Source organism: Limanda limanda, chromosome 18, assembly GCF_963576545.1.
Source record: "Limanda limanda chromosome 18, fLimLim1.1, whole genome shotgun sequence".
Lineage (NCBI taxonomy): Eukaryota > Metazoa > Chordata > Actinopteri > Pleuronectiformes > Pleuronectidae > Limanda > Limanda limanda.
In genome coordinates, this window is record NC_083653.1 from 5,875,069 (window position 1) to 5,889,768 (window position 14,700).

Here is a 14,700-nt window from a genome sequence, read left to right on the forward strand (position 1 = left end):
ACAGAGGCTTTTCTTTATGAGATAATATTTACTTTTTAACTGCCTCAAAACAAATATTTTTTTCTCTGTACATGAGAAACATTTTGCTCCTCATATCTTGAACATCACACATAACCACCTCCAGCGACAGTTTATTAGCTTAGCTTAGCACAAAGACTGAAAATAAAACACAACAATATCTGCCTGCTTCCAAATTTGAATGTAAATAACCAGCGTGATCATGTGGTGATTTGAGTTGGATGTCCTGTTGTCTCGTAGGTTTGATTTCTTTAGTTTGGAAAGAGCCAGACGAGTGTTTCTCCTGATACAGTATCTGATGAATCGGTCCTTGACCTCACTCAACCTCAGGCATCACGCCACTGTGTTGGCTTCCTGTGGAACCATGTGAATGGTTATTGCTGTAACAGGGCAAAGCGTCAAAGGTGATTCTCCTGGTTATTAGCAGAATCACATGATGCAAGAAAAACTATTCCCGTCAACCATATATCTTCTTGTTGGCTTGACATCAAGTCAGCCGATCGTATGGGTTTCGTGAACGTGGAATAAAAAAAATTGGACTTTGATTAGAAAGCAGGTCATTTATAACGATTCTTAACTAGATAACTAGTTCTCTGCTGATTGTCCTCAATCAAGAATGTGCCTTAATGTCCCTTTAGTGTGTTAATAGAAATATGTGATTTTCCTTCTAAATCTTTGTGTTCGTAAAGATAATCTTTTTTTCTTAAATCATCTCTACGACAGCCACTGAAGAAACGTTCTTTTTTACATAACGCTGATGCTTCGACGTTATAAACCCGAGTATCTCTTATCTCTCTGCTGATTAGATGTGAGGGTCTTTAGAGATGTTATGAAAACAACCAACCAGATGCTGACGGCTACTGTTCCTGTTCTCATGAGCTACAGACATTAGCACCAGCTCCCGTCCTTCAAGCACCCCCCCCCCCCCAACGTTCACCCGAGATTTAGCCTGTGGCTTACTGAAAAACAGAAGTACAGTCATGATCTCTCCATCGCTTCCTTGTTGCTGCAGAACTAAGAACACCTCTACTACCACAGAGTCCGCTGCAATCGTGATTAGGTTAATCCTGATATGAGGCCGTGCTGCCTTTATAGTCCGTTATCTTCCCTCAAGGACAGTAACTCTGTTTGAACCTCCTGCTGAGGCCGAATCACCCTCATCAATGCTAATCTTTGAACAGGCTTAGATGAGCTGAACAGTTTGTCCTGTAGTAACACATCTGCAGAGACTTGATAATCGCCCTCATGATCTGTAGGAATAATTCAAACCTGGTGTCAAAGAGTTATATTACCAGTCTTAAAACAGGTTGAAATTTTTGTATAAACCTGAGACAGAAGTCGTTTCCAGTGTCTTTTTTTTCTAACATATCAGCACAGACATCAGCCCCAAAAGCTTTTGAATCTTAAATCCCAGGTTCGAAAAAACGTTTCCAGAATCAAATCAGATTGACATGATTTTCTGGGAATTTACCTTCATCTGTTACTTGATTTTTAAATAGTTCTTTTTATAAGAAGCCAAGAGCAGTTTTACTGTATCTTGATTTTTGGGCAACACACCATCATATTAATCGTGCGGTGTCATTGATCAATGGTGAGTTGTTTTGTTATGTATGATGGCAGACTGTACAGGTAACACATTCACCTCTGTAGATTAACCGGAACAAAACATAAATTAAATCTTCAGCCAATAAAGCAATTAAATATTGCACTTATAAATCCAATATGTGCACTTAATCGCAGCTACAGTTCCAGATCAGATTTTATGAGGTACCAGTAAAACGTCTATCATAGATAAGAATATCCATCTGTTTATAAATTATTTAAAATGAGCTCCACCTTATAATTTAAGTAAAATAAAATTCGAAAGAAATACTCTTTTACATTCCATATTAACTGTAATATGTATGTACTTTAATTTACTTTAGAATGCAGAATTCTTCTTTATATTTTTTTTACACTATCTTTATTATCTGGGGCCATTTATGCTACTCTCAAATTTAAACAACTTTAGAAAATTAAATGAAGGTTTATTTTATTGAGTTCAGATTTTTCTCTGAATGCAGTTGTAGTCTGCCTCTCTGCCAGCGTCCTTGAATATACTTCATCTCTTGTGGAGAACTTTGCTGCCCCCCTGTGGTCATTACTGAGAGCTGCATCAAGTGGAAGACACTGGGGGAATAATAATAATAATAATTTTCCTATTATTTGTTTCAAAAATATTCTCAACGCCTTGTGACTGTGTTTTGAAAAAAAATAATTTTAAATTATTATTATTATTATTTATGTGTATCAAACGGGCCCCGGGATATTTCTGCTACGCCACTGGAAAGGGAGGGGCTTTGGCGTCACCGGACATTGTTGACCCGCGGTGCATGCTGGGAGAAGTAGGCAGGCACCTCCTCAGTCGTGGTCCTCCTCCGGTGTCCTCCCCCGGTGTCCTCGCGTCCTCGGCGGCGGACTCCCCTCGGACCAGCCCTGTGTGCATGTGGAGGTTCTACCGCCATGTAACAAGCAGGACAACCGACCCCTTCTCCCCCCAGGACGGACACACAACACACACACAATGGCCGTCGGTGAGTTCAACCTGCGGCTACATGCTAGCACTGAAGCTAGCTAAGAGTCAAACAACACAAAAACGACTTTAAAGGAAACACAATGTCTCCAATCTGCTGGTTACACGTCACTGACACATGTCGGTGTTGTGTGTCTGTGTGTGTGATGGAGCCTGGTGTGTGTCCGGCTCCCAACATGGAGGATGAGTCCCGTTAGCTGAGTGACTCTCCCCTCTTTCCTCCAGAGAACGTCAGCGTGGTGTTCAAGCTGTACTGCCTGACGGTGATGACCCTGGTGGCGGCCACGTACACGGTGGTGCTCCGGTACACCAGGACCATCTCCTCCGGGGACCTGTACTTCTCCACCACGGCCGTGTGCATCACCGAGGTCATTAAACTCGTCCTGAGCCTGGGCATGTTGACAAAGTAAGAGTCCGCCAGATTCACGCTAAACCCCCCGGGGAATCGAACACAATGTACAGGAATCTATTGTTGTTATTGTTGTCAATACTGATCAATCTGCCAGCTGTTGGTTAATCGGTCCATTGGGGGGTTTGGGGGCAGATACTGTCGTTAGGGACTAATACATGTTCAATACCAATATTCATGTAACTGTTATTTAAACTCTGGGACACACTGATTGTAGAGACCTCATTTACAATATATCTGACTAAAGAAGTTATAGAAAACAGTAATAAACAAGTCAAGGGGAAAAAAGGAAAAAGCCTGAGGAATAAATACAGATAATACAATTTAATTTAAAGTCAATTCATATATAGAAACAGCTGGAGGTAAGAATATAAACTTAACATAGATACACATTTTATTTGATCCATGAATTATTCTCTGGGAAATTAAGGAACATTTTGAAAAACAACTCTAGATATTTTTGTCATCCACTTTTGAACACTTAAATAAATTCGGGGCATGGCGTATAAACTGTGTAAAACACTACAAACATGTTTTAGATTTAATTTAAGTTTGTCAACATTTCCTCTTCTCCTCCTTGGATTGGTCTGGTTTCTGTCTTCTCCCCCAGAGAGACGGGAAGCCTGAGCCGGCTGAAGAACGCCCTGGTGGAGCACGTGCTCTACAGCCCCAAGGAGCTGCTGAAGCTCAGCGTGCCCTCGGTCGTCTACGGAGTTCAGAACAACATGGCCTTCCTGGCCCTGAGCAACCTCGATGCTGCAGTGTATCAGGTAGCAATTTGAATGATGTTCAGATAAAGGTACAGTGTTCCTCACAGTGGAGAAACTGAAACGGGAATATTCAAGTTTTTTCTGAAAAGATTCAGCAAATATCAAAATAATTGATTCGGTTTCAGCCCAAAAAATGGGTTTAAAAGTTCACCTGTTGTAAAATTTCTCACATTTTCCAACGAAAGCCTGAGCCCTATGATATTTATACTTAAAATAGGGGAAAACAATCTGGAACCACAACCATAATCACTTTGATCCTTTGTGACATTTTTCACCTTACTAATATACAGATTAAGATTAAGATACATTTATTTGTCCCAAACACATGCACAGACATGCACAAGCACACTCATGCAAGGAGGGAAATTTAACCTCTGCTTTTAACCCATCTGGTGCAGGACACACAGAGCGGAGCAGATGTTAGGGGAGTAAGGTGCCTTGCTCAGGGGCACTAGACAGGGTAGGGTCTTGGATTTTTGGACAGATCAATCCAGGTTCGTCTTTTTGTTGTTTCTCCGTGGAGTCGAACCAGAGACGAACCAGAGACCTTTTCTGCCCATAGTCCAAGTTTCTGCCACTAGTCCACCGCCTGTATACAGATTTTAGGGTAGAATGCAGTGTTCCTATGAACATTGGCCCCTAAAATATGTGACTCATGTTGAAAAGTCAACAGCTACGCGTGTCCACAGGAAACGTTCGTCCCTCTTTCCCTTTTTATAAATAGTATAAACATAAAGTTGTTTGACCCCAGGTGTGTTTTTGTGTGTAGGTGACCTATCAGCTGAAGATCCCGTGCACGGCCCTGTGCACGGTCCTCATGCTGAACCGCTCTCTGAGCCGGCTGCAGTGGTTCTCTGTCTTCATGCTCTGCGGAGGAGTCACACTCGTACAGTGGAGGCCTGTTGAAGCCACCAAAGTCCAGGTACGGGTGACACATCTCTGTCTAGGTCATGTGACCACCACCGCCATGGATCCTGCATATTATTACCGGGTGGCTCATGTCTGTGTTTCCCCCCCAGATCGAGCAAAATCCTTTGGTTGGCTTCATGGCCATCGCCATTGCTGTCATCTGCTCTGGATTTGCAGGTAACTGTGAGCCTGAGTTTTAACAAGGAACTGTGTGATGTGCATTCAAATGTGAAACTGAAGTTGCTGAGTGACGTGTTCTTATTTGCATGGGAGGTGATTTACATGCCGTCTGGTTTCAGACTTTTGTGTTTTCTTGGTTCTAACTTGTGTTCTCGCTCCGATTTAAGGTGTTTACTTTGAGAAGGTGCTGAAGAGCTCCGACACGTCTCTGTGGGTGAGGAACATACAGATGTACCTGTCGGGCATTGTGGTCACACTGATGGGAGTTTTCATGAAGGACGGTGAAAACGTCCTGGAAAAAGGCTTCTTCTTCGGCTACACGCCCTGGGTGTGCTTTGTAGTGTGTAAGTACGATCAAAGCAGAGAAGGCCAATCTATTTATTGACATGTTTTTCACAATTGTTCGGTTGACACTTTTCCGTCTGTGCTGTCAGTGCTGGCCAGTGTGGGAGGTCTGTACACGTCGGTGGTGGTGAAGTACACGGACAACATCATGAAAGGCTTCTCCGCTGCGGCCGCCATCGTCATCTCCACTGTGGCATCTGTCATCTTGTTTGGTCTGAAGATAAGTAAGTTAACCCCAATGTTGACGGACGGACGGCTGAGAAATGTTTAGTTTTTCTGGTCCAGCTTGTTCTGAAACGAGGACATGTGTGTTTAGTGCATATTATTTGATGATGAAACTATCCTGAACCGGTTCACGGTGAGTAGAGGATGAGAGAAAAAATGTGCAAACATCTTATCTGATTGAGGAAACTATTCTTGATCTGCCCTGTGGCGCCATGTTTCCTGGAAACCTGTGGAATTCCGGATGATACCGTTCTACAACCGTCTTATTCTTTTCTTTTTCTCCCCGTCTTGTGCAGCTATCACATTTGCCTCTGGTGCCTTCCTCGTGTGCGTCTCCATCTACCTGTATGGACTTCCAAAGCTAGACACGTCCAATCTGAGCCGGAAGGACGCAGAGTCCAAACAGAAACTGATCACTGTGTGAGTGAGCGAGCTGCAGCAGGACCAGGTGTGCTGGACGGCGTGTGGAGGTCAAGAGGCTCCGCCCTCGGGGGATCAGGGAGCCGATCCAGCTGTTTTCCAGATGAACACTCGGTTGGACTCGCTCCGTTTTCAGTTCATCACGTCGACGACAGCTTTCGTTACACTTCTATGTTTCAATCCAGCTCACCAGAAATCGTAGTTTTTTTTAAATTTTATTAAGTCAAATTCATATTTGATTATTTTTTAAAGTTTGTAAATAATGTGAGGCAATCAGTGAAGTATTGTTTTCATCTTCAACCACGCTGGAGTGAAATGATTCAACTATATACACGTTTACTTTGGGGCCTCCATATATTTTATCAGAGGCGTTTGAATATCATAACTCCTTCTAACAGAGTTATTTTAATTAGTCGATTTTAAAACCGGTCTCTTATGCTCATAACCACATACTGCTGATTCTCAACAGGCCCACGCCACAGGAGAACAAACATGGAAAGGAGAAGGTTGCATGTGTGATGTTTAATATCTTCACTGTCTCGTGTCTTTCGTATCAGATCTGTGTTGGATTCTGCTTTGTTTTAAAGCTATTATTAAATTTCAATGGAAATATGTTACAAACAAATAGTGCCTCTGAACTTTTTGACTGTTTACAAATGGGCTGACTGGGTTTCTTTAGAGTGGATGGTCAATAAAAACTCTTCTCTTATCTCCCTTAAACAGGTTATCAATGATATTCATTCATATTTTGTGTTCCTGTTGATAAAAATCAAAACTGTTACTCCATTTAGAGTTCAGTAAACTGGTTCTGTATAAAAAAAGCTTCAGGAGAAACTGACTGAATTTCTTGTCCCAGTCGGAGCTCTGTCATCGACATAAACTGAATTACATCACTCAGCTCTTGTTTTTACAGATGTGGACGATGATCAATATAAAACTCAATTACTTGATAACAATCTCAGTGAGAGAAAAAAACCTGAATTCATTTTTAAAAAATATTATTTTTAATATGTAGGGCTCTTATTTACAGTACAGTTTATCTACTTTCACATTTTATCAACCGGTGTGATGCCGAGGATCCTCATCCCGTTGGCCAGGACTGAGCAGGACCTGCTGAACAGCCGTAATCTCGCCTATTGACATTGAACAAATGAAAAGAAAGCATGATTTCAAATATCTCAAATATAAACTTCAGCAAAATTCCATCATAAACACAATGTATGAATGATTTGAATCACAACATTTATCAGAAAAATATTTTCCAAATCTTGAAGCCTCTGTCTGCAGAGAAGGTTCTGTTTTCGTCTGCGTTTGTTGTCTGCAGGATCTCGAATAACTACTCCTCTGATTGGTATGAGGTTTGAGGGCCATTCTAGTTGTATTACATTACATGATGGTGCATTTAAAGGAATAAAAGTGTCTACCTGTGCAACTTCCTGAGGGCTTCCCTTCACCGGCAGCTCCCTGTGGGCCAAGGCGATCAGGTGGCTGGAAGAGAGAGAAAAGTAAAAACGTGATTACGTCTGAGTACACAGTTGGATTAACACGTGTGCATGTTAATGTGGAAGCGAAATGCATTTACTTTGGAGAAACGTATCCTTTGTTTAGAATAAAAAAATATTAATCTCAGAATTCAGAGAAAACTTTCTTTGAAAATAGAATCTGGTCTGTTTTACCAAATTAAAAATATAATAAAATATTTTCAGGAGAACAGAGCCAAACATGATTTCCTAAGTTAACGCTACACCCTTCAATTATACTTCCATATGTAAACAGTCTGAAATCCTGTTCCTTACCACAGCTTCAATAAGAAGTTGACGAGATGCTTGGGTTGGAGATCCTGGGCCGATTGATACAACACCTCGTCATACCTGAGGACAAAACAAAGGCCGTGTGGTTTTTAAGTGGGGCAAATATTTGTAAAGGGTGCAGAGGAATAAGGGGATGGTGGTGATGGATGAGTGGTTTGCTAACCGAAGGAGGTGCTGCAGGATGGTGACACTCGACTGCTCGAGGAGAAGAGACGGGTCGAATGTCGCAGAGTCTATTTCTTCGTTCCTCCGTATTAAACTGCAGTAAAACAAAAAAATTAAAATGTTCAATAACCATCTCAATAGTCTTGTTGGCTTCGGACAGGTTCATCCATCATCCTAATGTCTCTGGTTTCAGTGGGTTTGGATTTTTAAATATGGAATTCCTGCAAGAGTGATATTGTGTTGTAACAAACGTAAAAAAAACAACTCTGAAAGAGAACTAGCAACTGAAATCAGCCAGTGGAGTGATTTGCTACACAACAGAATGCAAATATTCCTGTTGTCTTGTTTTATTATTTTCAGGGGCGAACAGATACCGACCTGCAGAGTCGAGCATGTGTGTATTGGAGGAAGACGCCCGTGTCTCCCTGTGCCTGCAGCATCCTGTCCCAGTCGAACGTGTAGTCTGAGTACAGGGGACCTTTAAAGTCCTGAAACACAGAAATGAAAAATCCATAAAGTCTCTGTCTGTCATTAGATTACAGAGTCAAAGTAGTTTAAATCTTTAATTCACCTGAACTATCAGGGCACTGATTCCCACTTTCTCTGCCGTGTCCTCTGGGTCGTCCAGTTTCTTTGTTGCTGTGGAAACAACGAGAATTGTTGTCACTTTACTTCATGACATCATTTACAAAAATATAACTCCATCTTTAAGTTTGAGGTGTTGCAGTTAAATGTCTATGGAAGATCTGCACAAAATAATGTGTTTGAGTTACTGCCATAATATACAAATGTTAAAATGCTTCCTGGGACACATGCAAACAGATTTTTGCCACTCGTGTATCATGTTTAGAAATAAATCCCCTAATGTATATGACAGACTTTACTTTTTGATTGGCTCATGTTGTGTAACATCCTGGTCCGAGCTTCGTCCAGCACGTCCTCCAGAAACACCACCTCACCGGTCCTGGTCTTCATCCCCCGCACCAGGCCGAAGGAAACGTGCTGACAGCTGCAGGCAGGAAGAACACACATGACTCGAGACACACGCAATACAACACTGGAACAATTCTTCATTAAAAGTAGAAATGTTATGATTACTGATCTATAGGGAAACATTATGTTGAAAATGACTGAGGGGTGATTTTATGTCATTCATACACTGCTGGATACTACGATCTATACCAAATTATAATGTTTCATAGGTTTACATACAGCTGTCAGATAAGAGTAGTTAAGTAAAAAACTTGTAGATTTCCCTCTGAAATGTTGGGCAGTAGAGTGTAGAGCATGTAGAGTATCTTATATTATAAACAAGCTATCTATAACTTGTATATAAAATAGTCTAGTAAAGCACCAACTGTATTTACTGAGTGAACATGTTTTACCAGCCAGGATGTGGTGAAACATTCACAGCTCTGACTCTTCTAGAGCAGAGAAAAGACGAGTGTTTCTCATTAAATCTTTGGTCTGTGGTGGGTGGAGTACGGATTAAATTATTATGAAATCCAAAGGAATTCCCTTTTCATTCCATTCTTAATTTCTGCTCTAGCAGTTATAAAGACAGTGCAGATAGTTTTGTTAGTAAGAAAAGTTTTCCTAGTATTTCAATATTTGAGTGTTAAGTTTCTATCTCTATAAAGTTACTGTGTATTTCCATCAGTGTGATAAGTAAATTATAAAATGTCCGTGTGATGTGTGGTGTCTCTCCTGCTACCTCTCCGCCCAAGGATGACCCATGGCGAGCAGAATCTGGAACAACTGCTGGAAGTGAGTCGCTTGACTTTTATCCGTCTTACAAAAGAAAAAGAAAATGAAATACAGACGCAGCAGTGATTCAAGTGTAAAAGCAAACAAGTAAGAAACTCCAGTAATAATAATAATCGAATTTCAAGAGGAAAAGGAGTTAAACAAATATTCACTTGGATGATATGAAGTAGTAAATAAACAAAGACAAGAATCTAAAGAAGTTAAACTAACTTGTGAGACTGACATCATCATATCGTGGCTAAGATATAAATATCACATTTGTGACACTAATTCCTTGATTGTACAAACTACTCATCACTTAAACCTGCAGTGAAAAGTAGTAGCTTTTGTAGTAGACGAATGTGTTTGGTGCTTTGTATGAAGTTGTCTTTAAATTATACGACAGAGGTGAACAAGTGAAAAGGTGAATGAGTCAGAGTCCTCACCACATAAATCATCTCATCAAAGTGGTACTTCTGTTTTCGGTCAACAGCTGCAGCCAAATCTCTGGAATGGAGAAAATGCAAAAGAGGTTAACGTTGCACGGTTGACTGTGTTTAAGACCAAAGATCTTTTGGGGCATTTTCACCTTTATTGGATAATTGATAGTAAAGAGATAAACCAATGTCAGAATTTCGGTTTAATGATATATATTTATGATATAACCTTCTCCAGGCCTGAAAAACGAATTCTGTGAAATTCAACATTTTGTTGTGACTCGCACGGACCTGGTGATGTAGAGCGTTGTGCCGTCGCTGCGGAGCACCGTGCAGACGCTGCTCCCGTCTCCATCAGGGGAAAGATCCACTACACCAGTTCCCTTCCTGTTATAATATATAGAGTGTCATAATACAACTCCCATCGGTGCTGGGTGCAAATTCTTATAAACAATACTAGAAGAAAAATAAGGTTTACATTAAACTCTATCTTCTTGCTAACAAACAAACACTTCTGTCACCATTAACTGATCAGAAACCATCACATACTCTGAGGTTTTCAACAGGCCTCCACTCCGCAGCTGCGTCACCACTTCCTGGGCCTGACCTTGGTGCTCGGACTCCCCGGAGTAAATATCAAAGTGGACGCCTAAACGCTGCAAAGATCAGATTTCAGTTTGTGAAATGTTAGAATTATGTTTTGTTTCATTTCTCCCATCAAGTGTGTATTTTGGTGATTTAACTCTTTTCGATGCCGTGCGGCTGGTTGTACCTTGTAAATGTGTTGATACTCTCTCACTGTGATGTCTCTGAACTGTTGCCATAGCGACACGGCGTGTACGTCATGCTGCTCCAGCTGTCTAAAGAAGTCTCTGGCGTTCTGCCTCACTTCCTCACTTTGCTCTGCTTCTTTGTTCACTTGAACATACACCTGAAGGAAGACACGTCCCTTGTGAAGTATGCACTGTTCTTTGGATCCCAGCACAGTTCTTGCTCAAATACAAACTCACCTCGAACAAATGCTGCAGTGGATTCTGTTTTAATTTCTCCTGAGATCCAAACTGTCCAAACCCAGCTCCGAGCAAACCTGAAATCAAAGAGGAAACACTTTTACATCTGGGACGTTATGATACTGGTTCAATGTATTAATTTGTTGGATTTAGAGAAAGAGGGAATCCAGATGTATTTTTAAACTTTCTTTATCTTTGTGAGATATTTATTTTGTTCCAGGGGAATGATAAATGGGTCATGAATTAAAAAAAATCAGACACATTGAGGGAACTGATATTTATGAGCTTTTCAAATTTGTGCCGCTTGATGGAATAAAAGGATTATTTGGGACTTGGTCTAATGACGTTTTAGTTTAAACATGAGCTACTCACCAAACTGCATTCCCCAGTCGCCAAGGTAGTTCATCCGAATGACGTTGTTTCCGAGGGTTTGCTTTAGGTTTGCGATGAAGTTACCTGGAGAGGGAGTTAATTTCTTTGTTAATTATTCAAAGTCATCAGATCAAATCAGGAGTTCACAGTACTACACAAGATTATTTGTAGTAATATTCTTTCATTTAAGGTTTCAATTCATTTTTTTCCCCTCAAAGTTATCACCAATTAATATACAAGAAGCAGACTTTTAACTGTTGAAAAAAGAAGCTTTGCTGCCCCCTGATGGTCAAACAATAGATCGGCTGACACATACTGATGTTTCTGCAATGACCTAATACTGGCTGATTTATCAATCAAGCTCTAGTTCACAGTGTAACTCACTTCACACACATAGAGATCATTATCAGCTACTTTGGCTTTAGTTACAGAATAAATGAACTCACCAATAATTGTTGACCGCAAGTGTCCAGCATGGAATTTTTTGGCAATATTAGGAGAGCTGCAACATACAAACACAACCTGTGTCTGTTTAAATATTCATTCATATATAAAAGGTGAGGACATATGGAGTGAAGATAGACAAACATACCTGTATTCCACTAATGTTGTTCCTCTCTTGAGATTATTCAAAAGTTCACTATTTAACCCAAACTTAGTATCGTCCTGATTTTCTAACGGCTCCAACATTTTCTAAAACAAATAAAGCAGAATGAATTCAGAAATAACAGAAACAAGAAAGACTATTTTCCAGCACTGTGGAAATGTTGTGTCACACACCTCCACAAAAAGCCTGCGATTGACTGTGAAGTTGATCAGTCCTCGATCTGCAGAGATGTTTTCCACCACGCTGTCCTGCTTCAGCTGAGAAACACAACAAGAACAACAACTTAAAAACAACACTTTGTCTAATGTGTTACCTTTAAAGAGCCAAGACTGTGAAACCTTGTACGCTACATGAAACAAAAGCTAAAATTATAATAATACATTTTTTGATCAACAGATTATAATGTGCAATAATGTACGAATACAAGCAAAGACACTTTCCTCTGCTTAACATCATTGTACATGTAATGTATTTTGTGGGTAGAATTTGACAAAAAGGAGACATATCCATTTATTAAGGAAAAGACAGGGAATATTGGATGAAATGCGTGTGTTCCCTTTGAGTATGTTTACAATGCTGTAGGGACGTAATGCTGCTTTTTCCCATTGCCATAATTCCCTTGAGATCTATTATATCCATTATATATCTATCTATTATATATTATACCTGAGCGGCCAAGTCTTCCGCCTGCAGCTGAACGTCTCCGCTGGACGGCAAAACTCCACTGGCCCGTAGAGTGTTGATGGACAGTTTAAAGTCAGCCGTCTTCCTGAGGACACGAGATCAACAAGCTTTAATAAACTGGTGAGAGGACAAAATAAAACACTGCATTTTTCATCATGGTGTTTCAAAAAACAAGCATAAGAGGACATGTATTTATCAAATAACTATCAAGTGTAATTTAAATAATGCTATCATAAACCCTACTTTATGCATGTGTATTTCTTTGAGTCATAACACAAACCCCCGGGATCTGGTGTGTGAACTTCCCCCTGCATGTGATGTGTTTCTCTCCTTGATAAAGAACAGATAAATAAAAGACACTTAACTGTTTCTTAAAGACAGGAACAGCTGACAGGGCTGGAGTGAACACGTCCTCGGGCTGCTGCAGGGTCCTGCTCAGCTGCACACACACAAACACACACAGACACAAACACAGACACACAAAGTCAATGACAGACCGAGGCTCAACACTCTCCTTGTTTTGATTTGTGTCCAGGGTCACAGGCATGTTAGCATTAGCACGTTAGCATTGTCATTGTAGACGTTCAGCCTCGTTACCTTCGCTGCGATTCTCCTCCTGAAGAAGTTCGACATGTTTCCTACAAAGTGACAACACTACGTTTCAATCCTCGTTAGGAAACATTGATTAAAATCCACTCATGTTGTTTCTCACAGGCTGCAGCGGTGTGTGCCAGTGTACTTCCGCCCGGCAGCAGCACTTCCGGGTTAGCTCGTCCAATCACAAGCTTTGTTGCTAGTAACGTCACCGTCACAGGAAAAAGTTGGAGTTCCCGTGGTTTGTTCAACTTATCCCGGATATGTGTCTGAGATCCGGATAAACTTACCCACCAATCACAGCTAGGCTCAGTGGTCACATGACGCTGGTTGACAACAAGTTGAGATAACTCAGGTTCAAGATCTGAGCAAGTGCACATGAAAGGGGCGGGGTTTACTGCGTTTGACCAATCACAGACCTGGTTTGACTGACAGCAGAGCCTCATACTGTTATATTAAGAAATCAGAGAACAAACACTTCATCCAGAATAAAATAAACAGAGATTAAATGTTTTATTTAATCACAAAACCGAACAATCTCCACATTGTTTTTTGTCTTATTCCCAAAACAAAAATACAAGATAAAAAACATCTTTATTGAATATATAATTTATTATTTATATTCTTAACTTTTTAAATGTTAATTGTCAATGCTGGGAACACAACAAACTAATTCGGTTCACATAGAAATGTCAGAGATGATTGTGTATCATATAAAATCAAAGTAGTGCAAGCAGATCGTGTTTCTGCTGACCTCTAGTGGTTGAAGTAGAAATGTTCTTCTGAAGGATGAAGGCGCTACAGACTTATAGTTTCAATTAAAAAGGTCAAAGTAAGAGGCCTTTTCTGAACGACTCTAACTGAGCATAACAATAAATCAACTTCCTGGGAAACAAACAAGAAGAAAATGTGGAATGTACACGAAAAATATGACCGCTTAATAAATAAATGTAGAGATATCAATATAAGATACTAAAGAAAAATAAATTAATGGAGTAATGAATGAATAAATGTCGAAAAACACATATACATTTTCATTTTCATTTCTCCATGCACTGTGTACCCTGTACAACACTCCGCTCCATATACACTTACTTCACATCATATGTGATATGTGTTAATATAAACCATATTGATATTATATATCAATTTATACAATAATATTGTCTTTTGCACACTCTACATATTCTTACACTCATAGTATATTATCTATTGTATAGTCAAATACTTATATTTATACCTCTCCTATATATCATATCGTATTATATCATACTCTCTGTATATTCTTTGTATATATAAGTCTATATACACATATTTATACATGTGTACATGTTATTATTATATTTACTATTATTATCATATATACTGTTGCTGCTGCCATTATTATATACTGCTATTATATTGGTATAATTACTATCATATATAA

General features: G+C 40.0%; 2 protein-coding genes across 2 annotated transcripts; one reads left to right on the forward strand and one right to left on the reverse strand.

The window, feature by feature from the left end:
* Nucleotides 1-2,393: 2,393 nt before the first annotated feature.
* Nucleotides 2,394-6,473, forward strand: slc35a1 (solute carrier family 35 member A1). Its single transcript, XM_061091042.1, has 8 exons — nt 2,394-2,591; nt 2,816-2,996; nt 3,610-3,769; nt 4,539-4,691; nt 4,789-4,855; nt 5,026-5,202; nt 5,293-5,427; nt 5,725-6,473. The coding sequence occupies exons 1-8, from the start codon at nt 2,582-2,584 to the stop codon at nt 5,850-5,852; spliced, it is 1,011 nt and encodes a 336-aa protein (XP_060947025.1). The 5' UTR covers nt 2,394-2,581; the 3' UTR covers nt 5,853-6,473.
* Nucleotides 6,474-6,869: 396 nt separating this feature from the next.
* On the reverse strand, nt 6,870-13,444 carry rars2 (arginyl-tRNA synthetase 2, mitochondrial). The gene is made up of 20 exons (XM_061091591.1): nt 13,278-13,444; nt 13,046-13,119; nt 12,663-12,765; nt 12,170-12,253; nt 11,982-12,082; nt 11,836-11,891; nt 11,390-11,473; nt 11,018-11,094; nt 10,780-10,938; nt 10,557-10,663; nt 10,299-10,394; nt 10,017-10,077; nt 9,539-9,615; nt 8,709-8,833; nt 8,396-8,463; nt 8,203-8,312; nt 7,823-7,918; nt 7,645-7,719; nt 7,273-7,336; nt 6,870-6,981 (listed from the first exon to the last, which is right to left on the reverse strand). The coding sequence occupies exons 1-20, from the start codon at nt 13,311-13,313 to the stop codon at nt 6,895-6,897; spliced, it is 1,740 nt and encodes a 579-aa protein (XP_060947574.1). The 5' UTR covers nt 13,314-13,444; the 3' UTR covers nt 6,870-6,894.
* Nucleotides 13,445-14,700: the final 1,256 nt, after the last annotated feature.